Source organism: Terrapene carolina, unplaced genomic scaffold, assembly GCF_002925995.2.
Source record: "Terrapene carolina triunguis isolate 2854851 unplaced genomic scaffold, T_m_triunguis-2.0 Scaffold558, whole genome shotgun sequence".
NCBI lineage: Eukaryota > Metazoa > Chordata > Testudines > Emydidae > Terrapene > Terrapene triunguis.
Genome location: NW_020664909.1, coordinates 12,877,265 through 12,902,282, shown reverse-complemented (window position 1 = coordinate 12,902,282; position 25,018 = coordinate 12,877,265). Strand labels below are relative to the sequence as shown.

The 25,018-nt window shown below is 44.2% G+C and overlaps 1 protein-coding gene across 5 annotated transcripts in view; it reads left to right on the top strand.

Annotated features, from left to right (window-relative positions):
- DCAF6 (DDB1 and CUL4 associated factor 6) overlaps window positions 1-25,018 on the top strand; it is a 164,410-nt gene that overhangs the window by 75,835 nt on the left and 63,557 nt on the right. For 3 of the 5 annotated variants that reach the window (XM_026659013.2, XM_026659014.2, XM_026659012.2), the window contains exons 7-10: window positions 501-715; window positions 11,737-11,830; window positions 16,862-16,981; window positions 17,218-17,463. In XM_026659013.2, the coding sequence (XP_026514798.1) occupies window positions 501-715; window positions 11,737-11,830; window positions 16,862-16,981; window positions 17,218-17,463 (675 nt within the window). Of the gene's footprint in view, window positions 1-500; window positions 716-11,736; window positions 11,831-16,861; window positions 16,982-17,217; window positions 17,464-23,578; window positions 23,747-25,018 lie in introns of all 5 variants that reach the window. The other 2 variants (XM_026659011.2, XM_026659010.2) reach the window with 1 other exon arrangement.

Here is a 25,018-nt window from a genome sequence, read left to right as displayed (position 1 = left end):
AGTTCCAGTGGAGATTGATTTGTGGGTAAAGCATAGGTGAGTTGGTCAAAGGAGAAATGCAATTTATGTTTTGAAATTTCAAAGGAATATCATCACCACATATGCCACACGTCTTTAGATAAGTATGTGTACATAGCGATATGACCTTAAACGTTGAAGGGAATATCTTCTAGATCTCTTCTCTAGTTGGATATGGTAATTTGAATTATTGTGTTTTGCATTGTAAATATTTTTAGTATTGATAACATTCTGTTCCCAATAAGTGTTACAGATACACAATGGCAAGTGATATGTTATATAACACATTCATCTTGCATATACATTAATAGAGAAAGGTTAAAGTACCAAAATAAAATATTTACTAGATCTGACTTGTTGCTCATTTGTGCCATATTTAGTATTTCTCTAGCTATAATTCATACTATTTTGGCTGTTTTGTTAACAATATATTTGCTAACTGAAAATGTGTTATAGTTTGCACATTTTTTTTATTGTTGTAGGTAATTATGCTGGTCGGGGCACTACAGGAATGGTTGCACGTTTTGTTCCTCCCCACCTCAATAACAAATCCTGCCGGGTAACATCTCTGTGCTACAGTGAAGATGGGCAGGAGATCCTTGTTAGCTATTCTTCAGATTACATATACTTGTTTGACCCTAAGGATGACACAGCACGAGAACTTAAAGTTCCTTCTGCAGAAGAGAGAAGAGAAGAGGTGAGTGAGTGATTAATGTGATCTGTTTACACCTATTTGGGCAATTTTTCCTTGGTGTAATTATTGACACCAATGGTATTGCCCTAAAGATGAATTTGACATATTGCTGAAAAGATAGTTGTGTGATAAGACCCTGAATGTACAAGGCCCTGTGCCATCACGCAGATTGTGCAGACACAAAACCATCACTGTCTGAGCTCTACCTGTAATACTTAACCTTTATAAACCAGAAGAATTTTACAAAACCTGAAGAAATTCCCTTTTGGGCGTAAGAAAATTCTTCCCAAAGGTACTTTAAAAAAAAAAAAAAAAAAAAGGTCAGAAGTCTACAAAAACAGGGGCTCTTAAAGAAAGTGTCTTAGTAGCCTTGTTTTTGCCACTCAGCAATGCTGTAATAGAAGAGAATGATTTTACAAAAACTGTAAAATACAGCAGAACTTGTTTTTATAGTGTCTAATCCTGTGAAATAGAGCAGAGCCTGAATTGAAAAGGTTTTGCTTGGCCACAGGTAAACTGAAGCTTGTGAGTTGGCTCATATGGGGGGAAAAGCAGCTTGCCTCTCCCCTTCAGCATTGAGCTTAGGTCACTGATATTTGCTGTGTGTAGGTCTACTAGTCACACCTCCATTTGTGTGACAGTACTAACATCTTCCATCCCCAACTTGTTTCCCTGCAGTTGACGCTCTGTGGCTACTATCACGCTGATAGCAAATGGGGCGAAGTTATCCTAAATGGGTTCTTCACTGCCTGCCTACTAGCATATTGAAATTCCTATTTCCTGCTGGTTTTGAGCCTTATGTGAGCACACAGGGGTTTTCTAGTTTGGACTCATAGAGTGAATGCTATTTACCATAAAGTGGAATGAAAGACTTAAATTGTTTAAATGAATTATGAGCAAAATGCAGTTCTGGATACAGTGACCCTCTGCTTGGAATGAAGTTCATTGCCATATGCTGGAATTTTGGATATTTTTACATTAAGACCAGTTGTCCACACAGACAGCACTGGCAAAGTCTACTCTGCTGGAGTTGCAGGATACGCTGGAACAGTTTACTTATATGAAATTCTATTCGAGATGTAGAAGCAGCCATGTGTGATAATAGAAGATTTCCCTGAAGACAGAATAGCAACAAGAAGGATCAACAGACATGTCAGGAACATATTGATACATCTCTTAAAATAGTATGTCTCAGTAACAAAAATGAGTTTGTTTTGTTTAACTGTGTGCCATACCCATGAAACAGAAAAGAGAAAAATTACATTTTTTTTCTAATTTATAATCTTTGAATAACCTTTTAATCTATAAGGATTTTTAAATATATAATTTTCATAAGTTAAACATCTTATGTTCTGTAGGTTATGAAAACTTTCAACATTTTAATTCAACATGAATTTTTGTGTCTACAGAATTCCACTAAGACAGTATAATAATCATTTGTGCAAGCTCCTTTATACTGCAGAGGTTTTTGTTTATTAATTACCAATGGCCTTTTTTGTCCTAGTTTTTACAAAAGCTTATTAGTCAACATATTTTAAAGGTTACTAAAGGGTATACACACTACTTGCTCATAAGTGCTGTACTGTGCAAAAGCTTTTTCATAAATTGCACATAAATCTACATTAAGTACTTAGTGATATTTATGAAAAATATTTGTTGTGAAATTTATTCAAGGCCTGTTAGTAAATTGGTGTATATTGATGAAGTTATTTAAGATATTTTTTAAAGCCACTATTTAAGAACTTGTCAGATGGTTATAACACTGAATTAGAACTATTCATCTAGTGTTCCTTAAATTTTTGTGTAAATTTTTACCTAGTGGAAGATGCCAGATCATAAGCCCTGGAGATTGATGTTCTGAATTTATTCACAGCATAGTTTTGGCATATCCAAGTGTGAGTGTAAGATTCCCTATGCTGCCCTGCCAGTGTACCTTTACCTGAAAGGAACACCTCAAGGAGCGAAGAGGGGAGTTTACATTACATTTACATTTCCTTGCCCTTTTAATTCTTGGTGGCTTTGAGACTGCCAACTAGAGTGTCAGACAGTCCCAACCATAGTGGTGTCTTTTTTTGATGTGGGACTAGACTGAGACCACCAACTCATTTCACTTAGACTGACAAATAGCAGTTATGTCATTTTTCAGTCTTCTAACCTTAGCTGGATTTGAACAGGTGTGACTGAGATAGGTGAAAGTAGCAGCAGTTTATCTGAAGCTGTTGCTTTGCCTTCTGTGCAATTGAGCACTTGCCTCGGTGATGTAAATGAAAAAAGATAGAGTTCCCCTCCACCTCTAGCCTTTCCTGGTCATTAGGTTGCCACTGATCAGAATGTTCCTTATCCTGCTTCTCCCTTTCATTACTACTTATGGATTCCATGGCAGCATTCTTATCTGTTTCCACATGAATGCATCAGAAGAATCTTTCTGTTTGTCAGCAGTGGCACAATTTTCTCTGATCATATGCACCTCAGGCATTTCTTCATTGTGTAAAACGTGTATTAAGGGAGTATTACCTAACCAAGGGTGATTGAGAGGGAAGGGAGTTACAGGACAGAGGAGAGCATAAACAAGGTTTGGGCAGGATTCTAGTTCCTCCCTTAACATCCCCGCTGACTCCCCCATTCCCTATGCATGCTACAAAGTATATATCTTCACTGCAAAGTTACTTGAGTGATCAGGACCTGGGTTAGCCTAACGCAAGGTGAGCAGCCACACTATAAACCAAACTCAAGATACAGTGTCCTCATTGGTACTGAATTCACCTATGTGAGGTGCTAGGCCTTTTGGGGGCATATCCCATGGTTCTTTGTGCTGCAGTAAGCTGAGCCACTCTGTGGTTGTGGGAAAACTTCTCTCCTGGACATAAGAGGAATTGTGGGAAGGTCCTTTGGAGGACTATCAGAACTCGAGTTGCTTAACCTGCATCCTCCTGGATAGTCAAGGGATAGCTGCCCAAATGGAAGCCTCTCTTGGGTGTTAGTCTGTGTCTCAGAATGGGCCAAGTAGGCCTGGTTGAGAGTACCATAGAACTTGGGTCAAACATTTGTGTGTGTGGATGGAGAACCAGGTTAATGGCAACACCTGAATAAGAGCCCAGATTAACTCTTTGGTGAAGTTATCCAAAGAGGCTGCTGAAGGTGACTCCTCAAAAACCCTCCCACCTTCCTGCCCTGCTCCCACCGTGGCCCATGATGTATCTGACTGCTGGAACAGATCACAGTTCAAGGCTACAGGCTCAGGCAGCAGCCAAATCACCTCAAGTTTCTTCTCTTTGCTCTCATGGTACTTGCCTCAGCCTTGTATGGTCCTATACCTCCAGAAACATGTAGCCTGCGGGGGAATGGGGAAGGTGATTAGAGCTACCAAAGAGAATGGGGAATGAAGTGGGTGAGGAGAAATCAGCAAAAACGTGTAAAAGAACAGAAAACAATAGGAAAGAAATAAAAGATGACAAGGAGAAAGAACAGAAAAGTTACATGACAGAAGAAAGGAGAGACTGCTGGGAGTGAAGGGATTCAGGTTGGTGGTGGGTGACCTCGCTGCCAAGCCACTGGGGAGTGGGAGGTTGCAACAAAGGTTCGGAACAACTGTACTACTAAGAGGGACCTGTATATTAAGCAATTTCAAAGGTGTGGAATTGGCTCTGGCAGTCCCCTGTTACTGCAGAATTTTGCTCCAGAATCTAATTTTTCATTTAAAAAGAAATATGTTATGGTTGTGAGAATAGCCTTGAAAACATGAATGCAGTGTAGTGTTATCTTCTTGAGTCTGCAGACTGTCTGAAACAATAGCTTTGAGCTACGAATTCCCCCTTTACCTCAATGGCTTTTTAATTCAAAACTAAAGACAACTTAAATGTCAGTATTATTTCACTGCTGATTGTCTAGGCAGAAATACCTAGCAAATATGCTTATTGCATAGTCCAAAATTTCCTTTCTAGGTGGTCTGAGCCCTAGCTACCAAAACCTTTACTTCCTCTTCCTGCCCCTGACATTATCTAAGGCAGTGGTTTTCAAACTTTTTTTTTCTGGCGACCCAGTTGAAGAAAATTGTTGATGCCCATGACCTAACGGAACTGGGGATGAGGGATTTGGGTGTGGGAGGAGCTCAGGGCTGGGGCAGAGAGTTGGGGGTGAGGGCTGCTGGGTGGGGCCAGGAGTGAGCGGTTCAGGGTGTTGGAGGGGGATGGGCAGGGGGTTGGGGGGTGCAGGGCTTTGGGCCGGGGTGCAGGCTCTGGGGATGAAGGGTTGGGGTGCAGGAGGGAGCTGTGGGTTTTGGGGGGGCAGGGCAGGGGGTTGGGGTGTGGGAGGGGGTCAGGGCTCAGGGCTGGGGGTGCAGGCTCTGGGGTGGGGCGGGGATGAGGGAGCTCTCGGTTTGGGGGGTTGGCTCAGGGCTGTGAATCAGCCAATAGGAGTGCAGAGCCATTGCTCGGGGCGGGGACAGTGCACGGAGCCCCGTGACCCCCCCGCCTAGGAGCTGGACCTGCTGCTGGCTGCTTCCGGGGTGCAGCACGGTGTTGAAACAGGTAGGGACTAGCCTGCCTTAGCTGGGCAGCACTGCCGACGGGACTTTTAACGGCTCGGTCAGCGGTGCTGACCAGAGCTGCAGTGACCCAGTGCCTTACGTTCTGTGAGACAGTACTGGGTCGCGACCCACAGTTTGAAAACCACTGATCTAAGGTATAGTTATGTGTCATCAGTGCAAAAATCTGCATCATACAGAAAATAAAAATGCATGGTAAAATAAATTAGATTTAATATCAACACAAGTTACTGTGCTGACTGTATTCATTTTTATATTTAATTCAAAACCACCATTTAAATTACAGCTCTGGCTACTGTAGAATTGGTAGGGATATTGCTGAGTCCAGGGACTTTGCTGCAGAATCTAGGCCAGGGGTCTCAAACTCAGATGACCTCGAGGGCCCCATGAGGACTAGTGCATTGGCCCGAGGGCCGCATCACTGACACTCTCCACTTGCTGCCCCTGGCCCCGCCCCCACCCTGCCCCCATTCCAACCCCTTCCCCGAAGTCCTCACTCCAACTTTGCCCCCTCCCTGCCCCCAGGGGGTGCAGGAGAGGTGTGAGGTGTGGCGGGGGCTCAGGGCAGGGAGTTGAGGTGCAGGAGGTGTGCAGGGTACGGCAGGGAATTGGGGTGTGGGGTGCAGGAGCTGTGCAGGGGGCTCAGGGCAGAGAGTTGGGGTGCGGGAGGGGTGAGGGGTGCAGCAGGGGGTTGGGGTACAGTGTGTGGCAAGGGGCTCCAGGCAGGGGGTTGGGGTGCAGGAGGGGTGAGGGGTGCAGGGTGTGGCAGGGGGCTCCGGGCAGGGAGTTGGGGTGCAGAAGGAGTGCAGGGTACGGGCTCTGGCCCGGCGCTACTTACCTAGAGCGGATCCAGGGTGGCAGCGCCGCGCACCACAACCAGGGCAGGCTCCCTGCCCTGTACCCGGCCCGGCTCCGCTCCGCTCCAGGAAGCAGCTGGAGTCCCTTGGGGCGGGTGGGGGGGGGGCGGGAGAACAGCACCAGGTGCTGCTCTTGCTGCTCCTCCAGGTACCTCCCCCAAAGCTCTCATTGGCTGCGGTTCCCAGTTCCCGGCCAATGGGAGTTGCAAGAGCACGGAGCCCTCTACTCACCTCCCACCCCCCTGCCCGGGGCTGCAGGGACATACAGTAGTTCAGCCGCTTCAGGGAGCGGTGCGGGGCTCGTGGTGGCACGGGGTAGGTGTGGGGGGGGCGTGGGGAGCTTGGCGGGCTGCACAAAAGAACCCCGCGGGCCGCGTGTTTGAGACCCCTGCTCTAGGCCCAACTTATTTTGGAATAAATAGAGCCTTGGTTAATGCACTAAAGTTAATACTGTGTAGAATAAACTGTGTGCAAGGGGTAGGGTTGTGGCTGTTTTGGGAGTCATAGCTTGAAATTTTAATATTTTTGTGTGACTAAAATTAGCCTTAACATTGTCTTAATATAGCATTATGCTTAATTATATTTGATTTGTGTGTATTGCTATTTGTGATGGAAACTACAAGAGTTGTGCAACTTGATGACTACACTTTTTATTTCACCTATATACTCAATATTTTCCTGCTCTTCTTTGAGTGCTTGCTCATGTTGATTCCATTCTAGATGTGTGCACGCCCACGTGCACAGTCATCAGTTTTTTGCCTTAGCAGTATCCGTAGGGTTGGCTGTGGTGCCCCCTTGAATGCCACACTCATGCGCTGGTATATTAGGCGCTGCTGGCCCTTCGCCCTCTCAGTTCCTTCTTGCTGCCAATGATGGTTGGTCCGAGCACCTCCTCTTGCATTGCAAAAGCATTAGCAGTTCTTTACAGCCCATTGTCTGTCTTCTTTGTTTATAGTTTGTCAGAGCCGCCCAGAGGATTCAGGGGGCCTGGGGCAAAGCAATTTCGGGGGCCCCTTCCATTAAAAAAAAGTTGCAACACTATAGAATACTATATTCTCGTGGGGGCCCCTGCGGCCCCAGGGCCTGGGGCAAATTGCCCCACTTGCCCCCCCTTTTGGGCGGCCCTGTAGTTTGTAGGTACTTAGTTAGCCATTAAGTTAAGTGTTAAGTAGTTTGGTAGTTAGAGTCCCGGCTGGGACTTTGCCCTGGAGCGGGGCAGGCCCTATTCCCCCGGCTTCTAACCATGCTCATCATGCAACAGGCCAGTGCCTATTAATGACCCCCCACAAAAGCTGTTTGAAGTGCTTGGGGGATTCCCATAGAAAGGACTAATGCAGAACCTGTAAAAAACAAAACAAAAAAACCCCAACTTTTGCCCGCGAACCCAAAAGGGGCGGGATATCTGCTTGAGGGCCCTTCCGCCTTCGTGGCAGGGGTAGACACTGGCTTCTGGCCCACGCTGCTCCCAGCTTCAGAGCTTGGGATCTGGGCACTGGGTTTCAGCTGTGGGGCTCTGTGGCCCCCCTGAAAGGGCTTGTGGACCCTAGGGGGCCGTGGACCCCCAGTTGAGAACTGCTGGCCTTGGCGGTCTCGGAGATATCGGTCCCTACGGCGGCGGGATCGCTCCCTATCACAGCACTGGTCTCCAACTCCCCAGTACCGCTCATCGGGCAGGCACTGATCCTCGTCCTCATCTCACTCATTGTTGACCAGGGTCAGTCGGCAGACTCAGGCCTCAACGGCTCCGCCCTGATCACCAGAAGGGCAGTGGTCCAAGTCAGACTAGGAGTTCAGCCCCTCACTGAGGAAGGGTGATTTGCCACCGACCTGTGAGACCACTTCGGTATTCGCAGCAGTGGCATGGCAGCAGGGATAGTGGCCCACTCAGTGGCTATACTGGAACCCATGGGGTGTGCCGGTAATGCCGGTCCCGTATTCCTACCATTCCTCCCTGGCCACCTCGGACAAACCGGCACTGCCGGCACTGGAGTCGGAACATGGTACTGAATCCGATGCGGGGGCAGCGCAGCAGGCTTCAGTGCATAAGGAACCATTCCCGGAGAGGGAAGGGGAATCCGCCCTCCCCTGCTTGTCATTGTCTCTGGACAAAGCGATGGTGAGTCCCTCACAAATGGGCAGTACCCCCGACGACTTCAAGGAGCACCCTCCTCCTTAAAAGGGTGGGGATCAATTTGAACTTGAAAATTGAGTTTGTGGAGGAGTCCGACCTCTTTAATGTTATATCCTCTTCCACTCCAACCCAGGTCGTGCTGCCCATCCACCCAGGGGTCCTTAAGAATGCCAAATCGCTGTGGCAGACCCCCTCTTCCATTCCGCTGACTTCTAAGAAGGCGGAAAAGAAGTACTACGTCCCTGCAAAAGAGTTTGAATATCTGTATGCACACCCTCCAGCGGCGTCACTGATCGTGTCCGCTATTAATGAAAAGGACAGGGAGGGCCAAGTCAGTGGCATGCCAAAAAACAAAGACACCAAGAGACTGGACTTGTTTGGCAGGAAAATGTATTCAACGGACACCCTGCAATTTCAGATGTCTAACCACCAGGCCCTGTTAGGCAGATACAGTTTTAATCTGTGGGACTCCGTTAGCAAATTCAAGGAGGCCTTCCCACAAGACCGAGCCCAGGAGTTTGCCGCTTTAGTGGAAGAAGGCGAGAGTGGCCTTCCATGTGGCCTGGGACACTACGGACTTGGCAGCCAGGGTGGTCGCCTCTATGGTAGTCATGAGGCGCAGCTACTGGTTGCAGTCCTCCAGGTTATCCCAGGAGATGCAGACCACCATTCAGGGCCTCCTGTTTGAAGGGGCAGGGCTCTTCTCCGAGCTCACGGACGCAAGTCTCCCCGGCCTTAAAGACTCCTGTGCCACCCTCCGCTCCTTTGGCCTTCATACCCCTCAGCAGGCCAGAAAGCCATTCTGTTCTCTGCCTCCCCAGTCTAGGTCCTAGGAACTCCCTGGCTGAGCATCTACAGGAGAAAGGATAGCGTCAAGGGGTCTAAGCAGCGACGCCTGTTGTCTTCCCGTTTGTCTGTTCAGGGTGGCCCTTCCAGGAACCAAGGAGGCCAGAAGCAGGTATTTTGAGGGTGTGCTCGAGGACGGTGCCCCAGTCACATCCCAGGATCCACCCTCCCACTCTTTCCTCAACTATCTGCCCCTTCCATTCGGCCTGATCATGGCTGACCTCAGACCATTGGATGCTTAACGTAATATTTTCAGGTTACAACCTGCATCCTCAGGCCCCTGCAGGGGTGGCTGGCATCGGTCTACGTCCCCAACAGACATAGCGTGGACCGGTAGTCAAGGTCATGGACCACATCCTGTCGTCACTCGCATGGTGGCAGAATCCTGCATCGGTGTTGGAGGGGGTTCCCTTCGCGGCTCCGATGACCCTCGTCTCCGATGCCTCGGACCTGAAGTGGGGAGCCCACCTGGGCGATCTCAGCATGCAAGGTCGTTGGTCGAGTCACGATCACTCCCTACACATCAACGTCAGGGAGTTCAGAGCGGTTCGCCTGGCCTGCCAAGCCTTCCTACCTCACATAAGAAGCAGGATGATCCAGGTCCTGATGGACAATACAGTGGCTATGTACTATATCAACAAGCAAGGTCGTCTGCACTTTGCCAAGAAACCCTCAGGCTCTGGGACTTCTGTGAACAACATGATATCCATCTCGTAGCCGAACACCTCCCTGGGTCCAGGAACTCCTTGGCAGATCGACTCAGCAGGACCGTCTCGTCTTGTCATGAGTGGTCCCTCCATCCGGAAGTGGTCAGCATCATCTTCCAAAGGTGGGGGACACCCCGGGACCTGTTCACATCTAGGCAGAGCAGGAAATATCACCTTTTCTTCTGTATTCAGGGGATCAACAGAGGCTCCCTGTTGGATGCTTTTCTGCTCCCGGGGTCAGGGGCTCTGTTGTACACCTTCCCCCCAGTGCTGTTAATTCACAGAATCCTCATGAAGATCAAACTGGACCAGGCAAAGGTGATCTTCATAGTGCCAGCTTGGACATGCCAGCACTGATTTGGCATGCTGCTGGGCCTCTTCTGACTGCTCTGTTACAGCTACCTCTCAGGCTGGACGTGCCAAAACCACGGCAGTCTTCTGTATCCAAACCTGGCGGTGCTGCACCTGATGGCTTGGCTGCTGCATAGTTAAATGCAGAGGAGCAGGAGTGTGCTCGTCCGGTGTCCAACAGGTCTTGTGCGGTAGCAGAAAACCCTCCATCAGAGCTACCTACCTGGCCGAATGGAAGCGGTTCACCTATTGTATCTTGGATAAAGGCATTCGGCCCAAGCGGGCCTCACTGCAGTTAATCCTGGACTACCTTCTGGATCTCAAGTTCCAAGGCCTGTCCCTTTCATCTAACAAGGTCCCCTTGGCCACTATCTCGGCCTTCTATCCGCCTCTCGAGGGCAGGTTGGTTTTTGCCCAGGACATGACTGCCAGGTTCCTTAAGGCCCTGAGCGCCTATACCCACATGTCAGGGACCCCGTCCCTCTGTGGGACCTGAATCTTGTGCTGTCACGGCTCACGGGACTCCCCCTTCAAGCCTCTGGCTTTCTGCTGTGTTCTTGGTTGCAATAACATCTGCCTGCAGGGTCTCTGAGATTAGGGCGCTTACCTCAGAACTGCCCTATACGGTCTTTTACAAAGACAAGGTCCAGCTGTGGCTGCACCCAGCTTTCCTGACCAAGGAGGGCCTCAGTTTCATACAGGCCAGGACATTTACTTACCTGTTTTTTCCCAAAGCCGCATAAGTCAGAGGATGAGCGTAGGTTGCATTCCCTAGATGTCAGGACGACACTAACCTTGAAAGGACCAAGCCATTTTGTAAGTTGACGCAGTTGTTTGTCACAGTGGCCGACAGGATGAAAGGTCATCCGGTGTCTGCTCAAAGAATTTCTTCTTGGATCACTGCCTGCATTCGCTGCTGCTAGGATCCAGCAAAAGTGAACCCTCCAGCGATCATAACCGCCCATCCAACTGGGGCACAAGCCTCTTCGGCAGCTTTCCTAGCTCAAGTGCCTATCCAGGACATCTGTAGGGCCATCTGGTCGTCCCATTACGTACTTACCCAGCTGTAGGGCCACCAATGTTCATGTCCCATTACGTATTTACCCAGCAGGCCTGGGATAATGCTGGCTTCGCTAGAGCAGTGCTGCAAGCTGGAAGACCGTAAACTCCGAGCCCACCTCCCAGAATACTGCTTGAGAGTCACCTAGAATGGAATTGACATGAGCAAGCACTCGAAGAAGAAAAAACGGTTACCTACCTTTTCGTAACTGTTGTTCTTCGAGATGTGTTGCTCATGTCCATTCCATTACCCGCCCTGCTGCCCCTCTGTCGGAGTTGCCGGCAGAAAGGAACTGAGAGGGTGTAGGGCCGCCAGCACCTAATAGACCAGCGCATGAGCGTGGCCATAGCCGACCTTACGGATACTGCTAAGACAGAAATCTCCAACTGTACACATGGATGCGCACACACCTAGAACGAATTGGACATGAGCAACACATCTTGAAGAATAACAGTGATGGAAGGTAGGTAACCGTTTTTTATTTATTTATTTATTTATATAATACCATTGCTTATCTTTATTTTTCTAGTTACGGCAACCTCCCGTTAAACGTTTGAGACTAAGAGGGGATTGGTCAGATACGGGACCAAGAGCAAGGCCTGAGAGTGAACGAGAAAGAGATGGTAATGTGTGGTTATTTTAATGGTTGTTTCTAGTATTCCTGAAATATATAAAGTGTTAAAACATAATTATCTGCAGTTTTTAAGGATCATACCAAATTTTAGAATATTTCACTTATAGTTTAACATAAGATGAAAAATATTGCTGTATTGAATGTAGTAAATTTTAGGCCCTGTCTGCATTAGGGAAATTCTCATCAGTGCAGTTAATAGTTTAAGTGCACCGTACCTGTGTGAACTAAGATTTACTGAATTAAGTTTACACCAGTGTGAATTTCCTTAATGTAGATATGGCGTTACTTTTTGCTAAAGCTACAAGAGGAAATACTGTGTAATAATTAAATCTGGAATCAAAACAATAGTGTTTCAATCGTGATTCTGCCACTGATTCATTAGTTACAGTTGCCAAGTCATTTAATTTTGATGCCTATGCTTCCACATCTGTAAAGTACTATTACGCAGTTGCTGGAACCAGAAGCAGTTAATAGAGGCGGTTAATAGGTCCAAAAATTGCTTTGCCAATAATAAAGTAGGGTCAGCAAACAGTGATCCTATTGCATTTTAAATTGGAAAGCTTGGGGAAAGTTACTGTCTTTCGTTAATGACATCTTCCCCTTTGCCCTTTAGTGCATTTTCATCTGCATATCCTTAATGATCTCTTCTCTCATCTTCACGTGTGTTTGTGTGATTAGGGCCCTACCAAATTCACTGTCCATTTGGGCCAATTTCACCGTCATAGGATTTTAAAAATAGTAAATTTCATGATTTCAGCTATTTAAATCTGAAATTTCACTGTGTTGTAATTGTAGGGGTCCTGACCCAAAAAAGAGTTGGGGGGGGGTTGCAAGGTTATTGTAGGGAGGGTTGTAGTACTGCTACCCTTACTTCTGCGCTGCTGCTGGCAACAGCGCTGTTTTCAGACCTGGGCAGCTGGAGAGCGGCAGGTGCTGGCCGGGAGCCCAGCTGTGAAGGCAGAGCCGCCTCCAGCAGCAGGACAGAAGTAAGGATGGAATGGTATGGTATTGATACCCTTACTTCTGCGTTCCTACCTGCAGAACTGGGCCGTCAGCAGCTGCAACTCTCTGGCCACCCAGCTCTGAAGGCAGCAGTGCAGAATTAAGGGTGTCATGGTATAGTATTGACACCCTTACTTCTGCACTGCTGCTGGTGGGGTGCCGCCTTCAGGGCTGGGCACCTGGCCAACAGCCGCCGCTCCCCGTTTGCCTTGCTCTGAAGGCAGCACAGAAGTAAGGGTGGCAATACCACAACCCCCCTAAAATAACCTTGTGACCCCCCCCCTCCCCCGCAACTCCCTTTTGGGCAGGACCCCCAATTTGAGAAACATTGGTCTTCCCCATGAAATCTGTATAGTATAGGGTAAAAGCACACAAAAGCCCAGATTTTACGGGTTGGGAGACCAGTTTTCATGGTCCGTGACTCATTTTTCATGGCTGTGAATTTGGTAGGGCCCTAGATATAATTGATACAAACTACTTTTTAATTAGATTTTAAGCATGCACGCACGCGCAAACACACACGCATGCTGTCACAGTAGGTTTCAGAGCATCTTAAACCTTTATATTTACCTAAGTTAAGATGGTTTCAAAGGATCAACAACTTGGCTTCCAGATTCCAGCTTATGGGGAATTTTAGATGTCAGATCCTTGCCCAAAGAAAACTTCCTCGGACTGCTCCCAAGCACACTTTCTAATTAAACTTTTTATACATTTTCTCCAAACAAAGCACATACAGTAGAACCACAGAGTTACGAACTGACTGGTCAATCACTCACCTCATTTGGAACCGGAAGTACGCTGTTAGGCAGCAGAGACCAAAAAAAGCAAATACTGTGCAGTACAGTACTGTATTAAATGTAAACTACTAAAAAATAAAGGGAAAGCTTAAAAAAAAAAGTTTTGACAAGGTAAGGAAACTGTTTCTGTGCTTGTTTCATTTCAATTAAGATGGTTCAAAGCAGCATTTTTCTTCTGCATAGTAAAGTTTCAAAGCTGTATTAAGTCAATGTTCAGTGGCAAACTTGAAAGAATAACCATAACGTTTTGTTCAGAGTTACGAATAACCTCCATTCCTAAGGCTTTCATAACTCTGAGATTCTTCTGTAACTCATAATAGCCCCTAATAGGCTAACAATTTTCCTAGCAATAGCCAATGACAATTCATTATTCTCATATCAGCGAAGCATTTCTAATCATAACAAGAATAAAACTTACATCAGAGGGGCCTAAAACCAAGGTCATCTGTCAACACATTCCTTTTATTTTCATGAAAACTTAACCCCTGTCCCAGCCTCCCATTCTGATTAGCAGAGCTGCAAACATACAGCTGTGTGACCTTGCCTCTCAGGGCCTAAGATTTTCCTTGCTATGTGATGTTTGGGTTTCAGGTGGCAGTGGTTGAACATACAAAATGGCTGACTGCAGTACTGCCAAATTCTGGGATACACACAGGTATATTAAATTCGGGGACTACAACTCCACCCACCTAATTTTTCCTGTCACCGAGGTTGTCTGTCACTCAGGTTGTCTGAATATTTCTTCCCTTGCTCCTCCATAGGTTTCCTTTCTTCTCTCCATTTCACTTGGCCCCCTATATGAGCTATGGCTAGTTCAACGATGCTACTTTCACTAAGGCTGCAGCTTCAGCACGTTGACTCTCATTTGATACAGCTAAATAGTGGCTGATGTGCTGGGGACAGCAGCTACATTGTATTAGTTAGGCAAGTGGGTGAGCTGAGACTTCTGTTGTGCTAAATTATCTGTTTATTACCTCATCCTTCCACCTTATATCCATTGCCTTTCTTATCTACTCTCCTCCTCTAACCCCTCCAGTTGTTCTGGTGGACTCCATCCCATCTCCTAATCTTCCTTGCGCTCATGCCCTACCTTACTCTTCTCCTTAACTTCTTGCTCTCTTCTGGCTTTCCCCCCTCACAATACAAAAATGCTTTAATCTCTCCTATTTTACAAAACCAGACCTTGAGCCCACTTGCCTCTCGAACTGTCACCCGATCTCCTTTAATCTCTAAGCTCATTGAACGCACTGTTTACAATTGCTGTCTGGAGTTTCTCTTCAATCCAACTTCTGTCCCTTGCATTCCACTGAAACCACTCTTGCCAAAGAAAATGACTCCTTCATAGCTACAGTTCAGAACCAATCCTCCATCCTTACCCTCCTTGACTTGTCAGGCACTTTTGACACAGCTGACCATGCTCTTCTTGGAATCATGTCTGTCTTAGGTTCTGTGACACTGTCCTCTCCTGGTTCTCCTCCTATCTCTATAATCACTCCTTCATTGTGTCTTTTGGACAATCCTCTTCATCTGCCCTTGATCTTTCTTCAGGGCTTCCACAGGGCTCTGTCATTGGTTCCCTTCTCTTCTCCCCTCCCTCTACCCCTTATCTCTGGGTAATTTCATCTGCAGACACAAATTCAACTACCATCTCTATGTTGACAACAAAGATCTACCTCTCTCCTGCAGACCTGTCTCCTTCTGTCCAAACTAAAATCTTGGCCTTTGTTTCTGACTTATTCTTGTGGATGTCTAGCTACAAGCTCAGTCTGCAAAAGAGCTCTTAATCTCCCTCTTCTGCCCAAGCCCCTTTCTCAAACACTGTGGACAACATCATCACCCTGCTGGTCACTCAGGCCCATAACTTGGGTATTATCTTTAACTTGGACCTCTTTCTGGGTCCTTACATCCAGGTTATATCTAAATTTTGCTGTTTGTTTCTGTATAACATATCTAAAATTACAGCCTTTCTGTCCATCGACACAGCTAAAACTCTCATGCAAGCTCTCATCACGCATCTTGGTTACTGCAACATCCTTTTCTCTAGCTGTGACAAATGCCATTTTGCCCCACTCATATCCATCCAGAGTGCTGCTGCAAAGATCATTTTCCTAGTCTGTCACTTTGACCACGTCACCCCTCTCTTTGAATCCTTTCACTGCTTCCCCTTCTCTGTCACATCAAACATAAGCTACTTGTCTTCATTTTCAAGGGCCATCACAGTCAATCCCCATCCTACTGTCGTCTCTTTTGCTATCAAGCTGTCAATACTTGCCTCAGATTTGCTGATGATGCCAGCTTCCACTGTCCACTTGTTAAATTTTCAAACACCCTCATGCTTTCTCCCATGCTGCTTGCCACAGTTGGAAGGCACTCCCTGTAAACATTCACAAAGCTACCTCATTATCCACCTTCAGAGCCTTCCTCAAAACTCTCCTTTGTCATAGTTCGTACAAATTTTTTTACAAGGGTTGAATTGCAAGTTTGCTGAAAACTGCCTATCATGCTGACCAATATATTGTCTCATTGTTTCCCTGTAATCCCCCTGCTTATCTATCCATCTGTTATATTTTATCTTATGCTTAGTCTCCACCCCAAACGGTTAACAGTCTGTGTCTTTGTTCTGTGTGTATAGCATCTAGTACAATGGGGTTCTGGTGCATGACTAGGGTTTCTAGGCAATATTGTAATACATATAATATGTTTACCTGTGGTCTTGAATACAGCACCTTCTAACTAGATACATGTCAGTTGTGCAACAAGTGAAATTTGTGGAAATTTGAATTCCCTTCTGCCACTTACATTAGATAGTGGAATAATCAGTATATCTCTTTTCCTGCATTGAAGGTATTATCTAGTAAAAATGTCCTGTTTAATAATGAATAAAATCATAATAATTGTGGGAATCTGAAACAGCTGACCTCTCAACTTTTCTAACAAGTGTTCAAACTGAATACAGTGGAACTCAGTTACAGAAAGTCAGATATAGGGAAACTCCAATTTAATTGCAAAGCAGAATGAAAGTTGAGGGTTTTTTTAGTTTATTGCCATGTTCAAATTGCAATATGAGTTAGAATAACTTAGTGTTACTCTGAAAAAGTGATTTCACTCTGAGGATACCAATATGTATAACTTCAGTACTATGCTTTTTATATGGAAAAAGAAAAGGGTCTCTTGAATTCTTTACAAAATTGCAGATAATTTCAATATCTTTATTTTTACAGGGGAGCAAAGTCCTAACGTCTCACTGATGCAGAGGATGTCAGACATGCTATCAAGATGGTTTGAAGAAGCTAGTGAAGTTGCGCAGAGCAACCGAGGACGAGGAAGATCTCGGTCTAGAGGTGATAACTTATTTTAGTAAGGATAAACAGAATTGTTGATAGTACAAGGATTTTTTTTTTTACATGAAGGAGGGAGGTTGGATGAACAAGATCTTTTGGATTGGAAGCTTTCTGGGGCACAAACTGTAGTTTTAGTATATTATACAGTACAGAACATTTTATGTTTGCAAAATATTAAATGATCATACAAAAGGGTCCTTCTCTAAATGTGCATTTGCTATTTTTTTTTCCCAAAGGTGGAACCAGTCGACCAGATGCCTCCATTACTAACAACATACCGCCAAGTGCTGAATCAGAGACTGCAATGGAAGTGGATGGTCCTGAACAGCTTCCATCCTCTTCATCCTCTACAATGTCAGCGCAAGCTCCCTCAACGTCTTCCTCAATAGAAACCCCCCCTTCCACATCCTTACTATCCTCACCTGACAATGAACAAAGACCATCTTTGGAGGCCTCTGCTCATCCTACCCTCCATCAGTCTGGTGAGGAGAAATCCATCCAATATGCCATGGTTTATCAAATTACTTAAATAACAAACTACAATTTTATTGTTGACACATTTTTGGTAATTGATTTATAGTCTTGTTGAGGTGATGCATGTCATGAGTGTAGATTAGATATTTCTATTGTTACGTGATACTCTCAAGTGTGACTATAAAGAAATACACTTTCCCAAAAAGAGAATCTCAAGGAAAATTACTAATCTTGTTTTTAAAAATTAATTATACTTTTTTTGGGGGAAAAACCCTATATTTTGTATTGTTTAACTGTTTTCTTCATGGCATATAAGTAGATAACCTTCCCCTCCTGCTGAGATTTGGCTGCAGTAGCTCCAACACAATGAATAGCAAAATCTGTCATCTTTTGCTCATCAATGGAAATCTGGAATGATACGTCCCTTTCAGCCAGTATATACACCCAGGACCTATAGAAACCATGCCAGAATCAACTAGGGCAGTGTTGCTTTGCCTGTTGAAAGTATCTGGATGGACAGGGCTCACCTTGTAGAGTATTCTGTTCCATTTAATAATCTAAGTTCTATTTTCACTTCTAATATTGTAACTGAAGTAGCGCCATTGTCTTAAATGGAGATTTACATTTACATTGGCGTAAATGAAAGGAGAATTTAGCCTAGTTATTAATATCAATGATCTCTTTGTGGGAGAGAGCTGAGGCACACCCCTCTATACCAATACGCAGAAGAGGGACTGTTTGTCCTGGATCCCTGTGGGTGCATAGTAGCTGGCCAGGGATACCACCTGCAAGAGGTGTTGCCAACTACCACAATTTTCTCACAAATCTCTCAATAACTGGTGTGTTTCCTAGAGCCCCAGCTGCTAGAATCATGTGTTTACATGAGAATCTCAGCTTTCAGTTTTTTTAAAAAAAAGTAAGTTTCTAGTCCTTATGGCTATAAAGAAAAGCTTTAAGATGAGACCTGAGTGCACACAAAAGTTTGAGAAACTAGAAGGCAAATAATCCCTGCCCCCCAATTATTATTTTTTAAAAATCTCTCATGATTTTTTTTGAGGCTTGAGTTGTGATTTTTGAAAATCTGGGGCAGGCAGTACTGTGTAAGGTCCACCCTCTCTCTTCTGATACTTATTGCAGGCATTGTCTGTTGCTGTCCTTGGAGGAGATGACTGATTCCAACTCTCCCAGGCCCTGAGTGGATGTGCTGGGATGAGGGAGAGATGAGATTTTTCCCATCTCACAATCTTCTTTGAGAAGCAGCCATAAGAGGAAAGAGAGAGTGCCATTCACTGTGCTATGTCTGCTGCAGTCAGACCCTTTGGGACATTATCAGAAAGGGGCAGGCCAGCACTGCTGCTTAAAAACATGGAAGAAAGAGAAGTTAAAGATATAAATGGATGTTTATTAAAGGTAATTTTAAAAAACCCAAAAACTTTCAAATATACCAATATTAGTCTGGTATCCCAGTTAACTTTCCCTAAAGCAAACAGCAACAATTTTACTCAGTCCAACTGAAGTGTGGTTCATCTCTCCTAATAAATGAGAAAGTCAGGAACCCATTTTACTGAATATCAGGGGCTTTCAGTTACCTATAGCTTTTGCACACAGCATATTGATGCTGATACTATAACAACCAAGATTTATATTCACAAATTGTCAAAAGCTCAAGGGCTCTGCTATACATAAAATGCAGCAGATTTCAGCCACCCTCATGTATGATACAGAGAGATGGCCACCAACGACTACAAATCCCGGTATTGATCTGACTGTCATTTTGCTTTGTTCGTTATATGTCACTGTATACTGGGGCCTGTCGTCCCCATGGCTGCACCTACTGTGTTAGAGAACTGCTGCAGCCTACTTTATTAAACGCTGTGGGTTGCATAATGACAACTGTTGTAGTGACTCTCCTCCTGCATTATGTAGTTCTGTACCAGCATTTTTCTGACATCTCTCCTACAGAATGCACACTCACTTGAACAAATTTTTCCTTCTGTATTTCTCTGAGTAAGTCTGAAACTTTGGGTAAAAGTTTCTCATGCCAGCATGTGGAGTCCAACTGATACCATTATTTCCCAATACATCCCCCTTCTCTCTCTCCTCCACTTCCAATGTCAGATTCCTATCAAACAGGGAACTAAGCAACCTTCACCAAAAAAATTAATTGAAGTTTGCTTCACATCAGGTTTGAAAGATCATATGACTTTTGAGGGCAATGGACATTTTAAACTACTGTAATTATGTTTAATGAGATCTTTGACCACAACTGGTTAGGATTTCAGTTTTTTGTCTTATCCAGAGACGTTATTCTTACACTGCTCCTGAATTATATGTTCAAATGTTAATTCAGTTATGAATATGAAAAAAATACCACTTTTTGAATAACCAGCATCTCTCCTGCAGGAGTGATTACAATAGTAACTTATTGGTCAGGAATAACACGATTCACTGAGATGGTAAAGTTGCACATAGAGAGATGTTGTTACAAAGAGGAGGGAGAAAAATTGTTCTCCTTTACCTTTGAGGATAGGACAAGAAGCAGTGGGCTTAAATTGCAGCGAGGGTGGTTTAGGTTGGACATTAGGAAAAACTTCCTAACTGTCAGGCTGGTTAAGCACTAGAAGAAATTGCCAAGGGAGGTTGTGGAATCTCCATCATTGGAGATTTTTAAGAGCATGTTAGACAAACACCTGTCAGGAATGGTCTGCATATTACTTAGTCCTGCCATGAGTGCAGGGGACTGGACTAGATGACCCCTTGAGGTCCCTTCCAGTCTTATGATTCTGTGGTTAGTATCTACAGCTGTATCTGCTCACGCAGGAAGGAGGAAATGGTAGCAGTAAGACAGGAGGAATGAGAGAGGGACATGGAGAGTGAGAAGGGAAAGTAGAAGGAAATGAAGTGTGAGGTGTAGGCAGGGGTGAGAGTAACTTAAAGGACTTACCGGTACGCCGGAGTCCTGAGCGGGGGCGTGGCCTCAACTGGAAGAGGTGTGGCCTCTACCGGAAGAGGCAGGGCCTTTAAATCACCCCGGAGCTACCAGCTGCAGAGGCGGCTGGGAGCCTTGGGGCTCAGGGGAGAATTAAAGGGCCCGGGGCTCCAGCCGCGGCGGAGCTCTGGGCCCATTAAATCACCACGGGAGCCCGGCTGCCAGAGCTCCGGCGGGGATTTAAAGGGCTCGGGGCGCCCCGCAGTGGCAGGAGCTCCAGGCCCTTTAAATTCTCGCCCGAGCCTGGCTGCCGGAGCTCTGGCGGCGCTTTAAAGGGCCCGGGGCTCCCCGCAGCGGCTGGAGCCCTGGGCCCTTTAAATCACCGCCGCGAAAGCTGGTCCAGTCCGGCACGGCGCACTAGCTCTTGCCGGTACGCCGTACCGTACCAGCTTACTTTCACCTCTGGGTGTAGGAGGACTGTTGGATCATTAAGGGATGGAGAATTTAAAAGGCAGGGTGGTAGGCCATGAAGTGGTGTGAGTGACAGGAGAGGAAAAAGAGAGGACTGTAACAGCAGTATTTTGAATATAATGGTGAAGAGGAGGAAAGGCAAACAGAAGAAGGTTGCAAAACCTAAAGGGAAAAGATGATTGGGTGGGAAGGGTTGGAAACCTTGAGAGGAAAAGCCAAAGATGATCCAGCCATCAGTTTGGAGCGGGCAATGACGGATGTTCATTTGCGGGGGACAGAAAAGTTTTAGTAAGTGTTAAGAAACTGAGGGCAGTCACCATCTTGTGGATCAGAGTGACTTTCATAGAAATAGAGCATGATTCATAAGGGAACAGGAGAATAGACTACTAAGCAAGTAACTTTCACTGTTCTGTTTTATAATTTGCAACATTTATTTCAGGCACCTGAAATAACCTCCCCTGCGTCTGACAGTGGGTATTCACCCACGAAAGCTTATGCTCCAATACGTCTGTTAGTCTATAAGGTGCCACAGGATTCTTTATCGCTTTTAACCTCCCCTTTGAAGCCCAAAGATTTTATTACTGTTTATTTGAATCATAGTACATATTTAAGTCCTTTGCATACTGTGTTGTCCTCAAAGTATATCATACAATGAATGCCTGACTTCCTATTTCAGAAATACTCTTGTTCTTTTACATTTTGAAAAACAATCTATACAGTCAATAGCCAGCATAAAAATAATACAAAATGGGATCTTTGTCACATTAGCCAGTTCATCTGAAACTTGTTTATATTCTGTTAGAGAAGTTGAAACCTCTCAAATGTATTGTTGGATCATTGTTAAAGCTCCTGTAGTGAGACAAATCACTGGAAACTTTTAACTGTAAAATTGAAATTAATCTTCTGTTTCTTTAAGAGAGAAATCATAGCTGATAGAGATTTTTATTGCCCTGTCACTTACAAAAAGTTGTTAAAATGGGTATAAAATGAACATATTAGTTTTGGTTTTTGCTCTGTCTGTCTCACTCAACAGAAACTAGGAAATGTCCATTATTGTGATGGTTTTAATATTAATTTTAATGTGCTGCTGTTTTAAATTAGTGATACATTGTAAACTACTCAGTTTTATGCAACAACCCATATATAAAATGTTAATCAGACTTTATTTCCATCAACTGAGTGGCAGAGAGACACGCACATGTTGATTGTGTTTTTGGATACATTTTCTTTGTATTAGATGGTCAGATTAATTGGGACAAAATTGAATCCATAGGTTTGTCCCGATTTTAAGCAAGTTCTACCTTATTTTGAACTGAGGAAGTGCCATTGGCATTTATTTTGTTTTCTGACTCCACTTGCTGGCAAGCTGAACTTCTACTTGAAGATTCTGACTGCTATTAAAAGATTTTAGTAAAGCAGAAATTCATAGACAAGAAAAATCGGTCCTTTTAAAATGTGAGGGATAACTTTTTAATAACTTTTAAATAACCATGATTTCTGGACTAAGTGGAACTGAATCCTTTAAGCAAATACTGGAAACTGCAATTTTAGCCACAATTGAGAAATAATTTAAAAAATAATTAAAACATACTTGGAACTTTGACTCCCCAAGTTACTAGGTTTTCTGTTATTTGACAACCCCTCCTGGCATATCTGTTTTGCATGCTGGGGTCCTTTTGGATATATATTTTCCGTTTTCCTTCCTGTTACATTTCATCATCAGCCACCAACTGATTGGTTGTAATATCCAGAAGTAGTGATAGACAAGGGACACTGGAACCCAAGACCAGAGGAAACCTGAATAGAGCAAGGGAAGGAGGAGAAACAATTTAGACTCCTGGGTAGTAATGATCGATTTCAGCAAATAGCAATGAATCAGAGATGGGCCTGGTACCTGAAGGAAAAGTGTGTAGCTGGCAAATAGTAGGAAGAGGGCACGGTGAGAATAGTTAAGTATTTAAGATGGTATCTAAAGAGAGATTAGTGCTAAAAGGCAGTGGCAGGAAACCTTGGTGATCCTTTTGAGGTACCTTTTTATGGATCTAGTTAGCAGTTTTTCCAGATTTTTTTTTTTTCTTAAGGTTTGTATGTGGGAGTGTATAAATTGAAGGCTACCAGAAAATAGTTGACAATATTAAAAATTGCTGCTTTCTGCTTGGACATCTGTCACCTCTGTCCATAATCCCCTTCCCAGGTATTTTTTTTCCCCTAATGGCAGTTGGGATTATATAACTATTTGGTTAAAATGACATTTTAAAATAAAACCATTAAATTTAAGTGTCTTTGAAGTTTTAGCTCATGGATTAAGGTTGCATAACTTTTTCTACTTACCGAGAGTACTAATTTGGTTAGGCATACCAGGAACATATAAAAAGATTAATTTAGGGTTTTTGTTTTATTTTAAATCTATCTTGGTATATTTCACTTTTAAATTTTCTTCAGTTAATCGCTTAAATGGTTGGGGGTATGGAGGAGGGCATGTACCATGAAAACTGAACTTTATACGTCCTGTGATTCATGCATTTAGAAAGAGAAAAACCAAAATTTAAATAAACATTTTGTTTATGCTTCTAATTATTGCACTTTAATAAGCTGCCATATAAAAGAAATACTTTGCTTTTATTCCTCGTAGTATCTGTTGCCTTGCTCTTCAGTCATTTGTTCTTTTTATTGTATGTTCTATGCCTTTTTCTTTTACACCTTTTTTTTCCCCTGTCTGTCAGAATTTTTGGCACCTGAGTTAGCTATACTCCGTAGGGGCCTGCAGCGACTGAGGCTTAAGAAGGCTGAACAACAGAGACAGCGAGAGCTAGCTGAGGGTTCAGCACCACAGTCCTCCACCTCTGATCAGTCTTCCCCTAAGGGCTCCTCACAGGACCCTCAGACTTCAGGTTGTCATTTGTCAAGGTTTCTTAAGCAGCTGATGTAGTTATAGTTTGTGCTGCTATTGTTTGCTGAGATGCTTCCTCTTCAGAACAAAACAGTTAATGCACTTGCTGCTTATTTTTACCTTGCGTGTGGTGGTGTTATCACAATTAGATACACACTAATGGCAGCATTACAGTATTTATTTCCCTAATATTGTTGTGAGACATAGTTACATTTAAGCAGGTTATGAATAGTAGGCTACAGCAGATTTTGCCCAAATAGGATCACAACTTTCCAGAAGGAAGCTGAGCACTGCACATAACCAGAAATGGAGTTGTTTGAGCAGCACTTGTTAGAAAAGTGAATAGTGAAAGTTACTCTCATCTAGATGGAGCAATATATGTTGACACATAAGCACCCAGGGCTACATCTTCATATTAAAGGGGACTGTGTCAGTGAGTCATGTTAAGACTCTATTGGCTACATTCTGGGCTTACTGGCGTTAAACAATTTCACAGTAATGATGTAGTAAACAAAAAGCATATATAGATATTTTTGCTTCACTAAAAATTTCCTTCAGAATAGCATTTGCGCTATGCTCATTGTAAAAATGCCTCTAATAAAAGGATGCTGTATCTTGGCTTCCAGCTCTCTTCCTTTTAAACTTATTCCATATCTTAAATAGACAAAGTGATGCAGAACTGGAGTAAGATGGTTGACTGGTAGATCAATAAGTATATTGGATATAAAAATGCTCATTATATCTGATGTTAAATTTTTGACAGACATAATAAGGAATTGAAAAGATCTCTCCTCTCAGTTCTATCTCACAGGAATCGCACACCCATGTACAATTGGTGCCACTCATTTATTTATGGGAATATTAGGAGTTTGGAATAAACCTTAAGGGCTTGCTGTCGTGAACTCAAGAAATATCTATTCACCTGATCTTGTCTAAAATTCTCAATCCCAGAAATAATTACAAGTTAATAGCTTATGAATGGGGTTCACCAGAAATTTGATGTAATCGTGAAACTTGTGCATATGAAGCCTTAACTTTGCCGTTCCTGAATCATGAATGCTTAACTTTGCAGATTTAATATTCTCTTAATATACTGTAGTTTTGCATGGACTCTCCTTTTTCTTTTTTTAGGGCCAAATTATGTCACCCATATTCCCCTTGAGTAGCATGTTGTTCCATTGAAACTATGAGTAGGGGTTACACAATCTGGTCTTTAATCTTTAACATTTGCCTACAGTATTTGGGTAGGTGGCACCAAAATATCAGAAGAAAA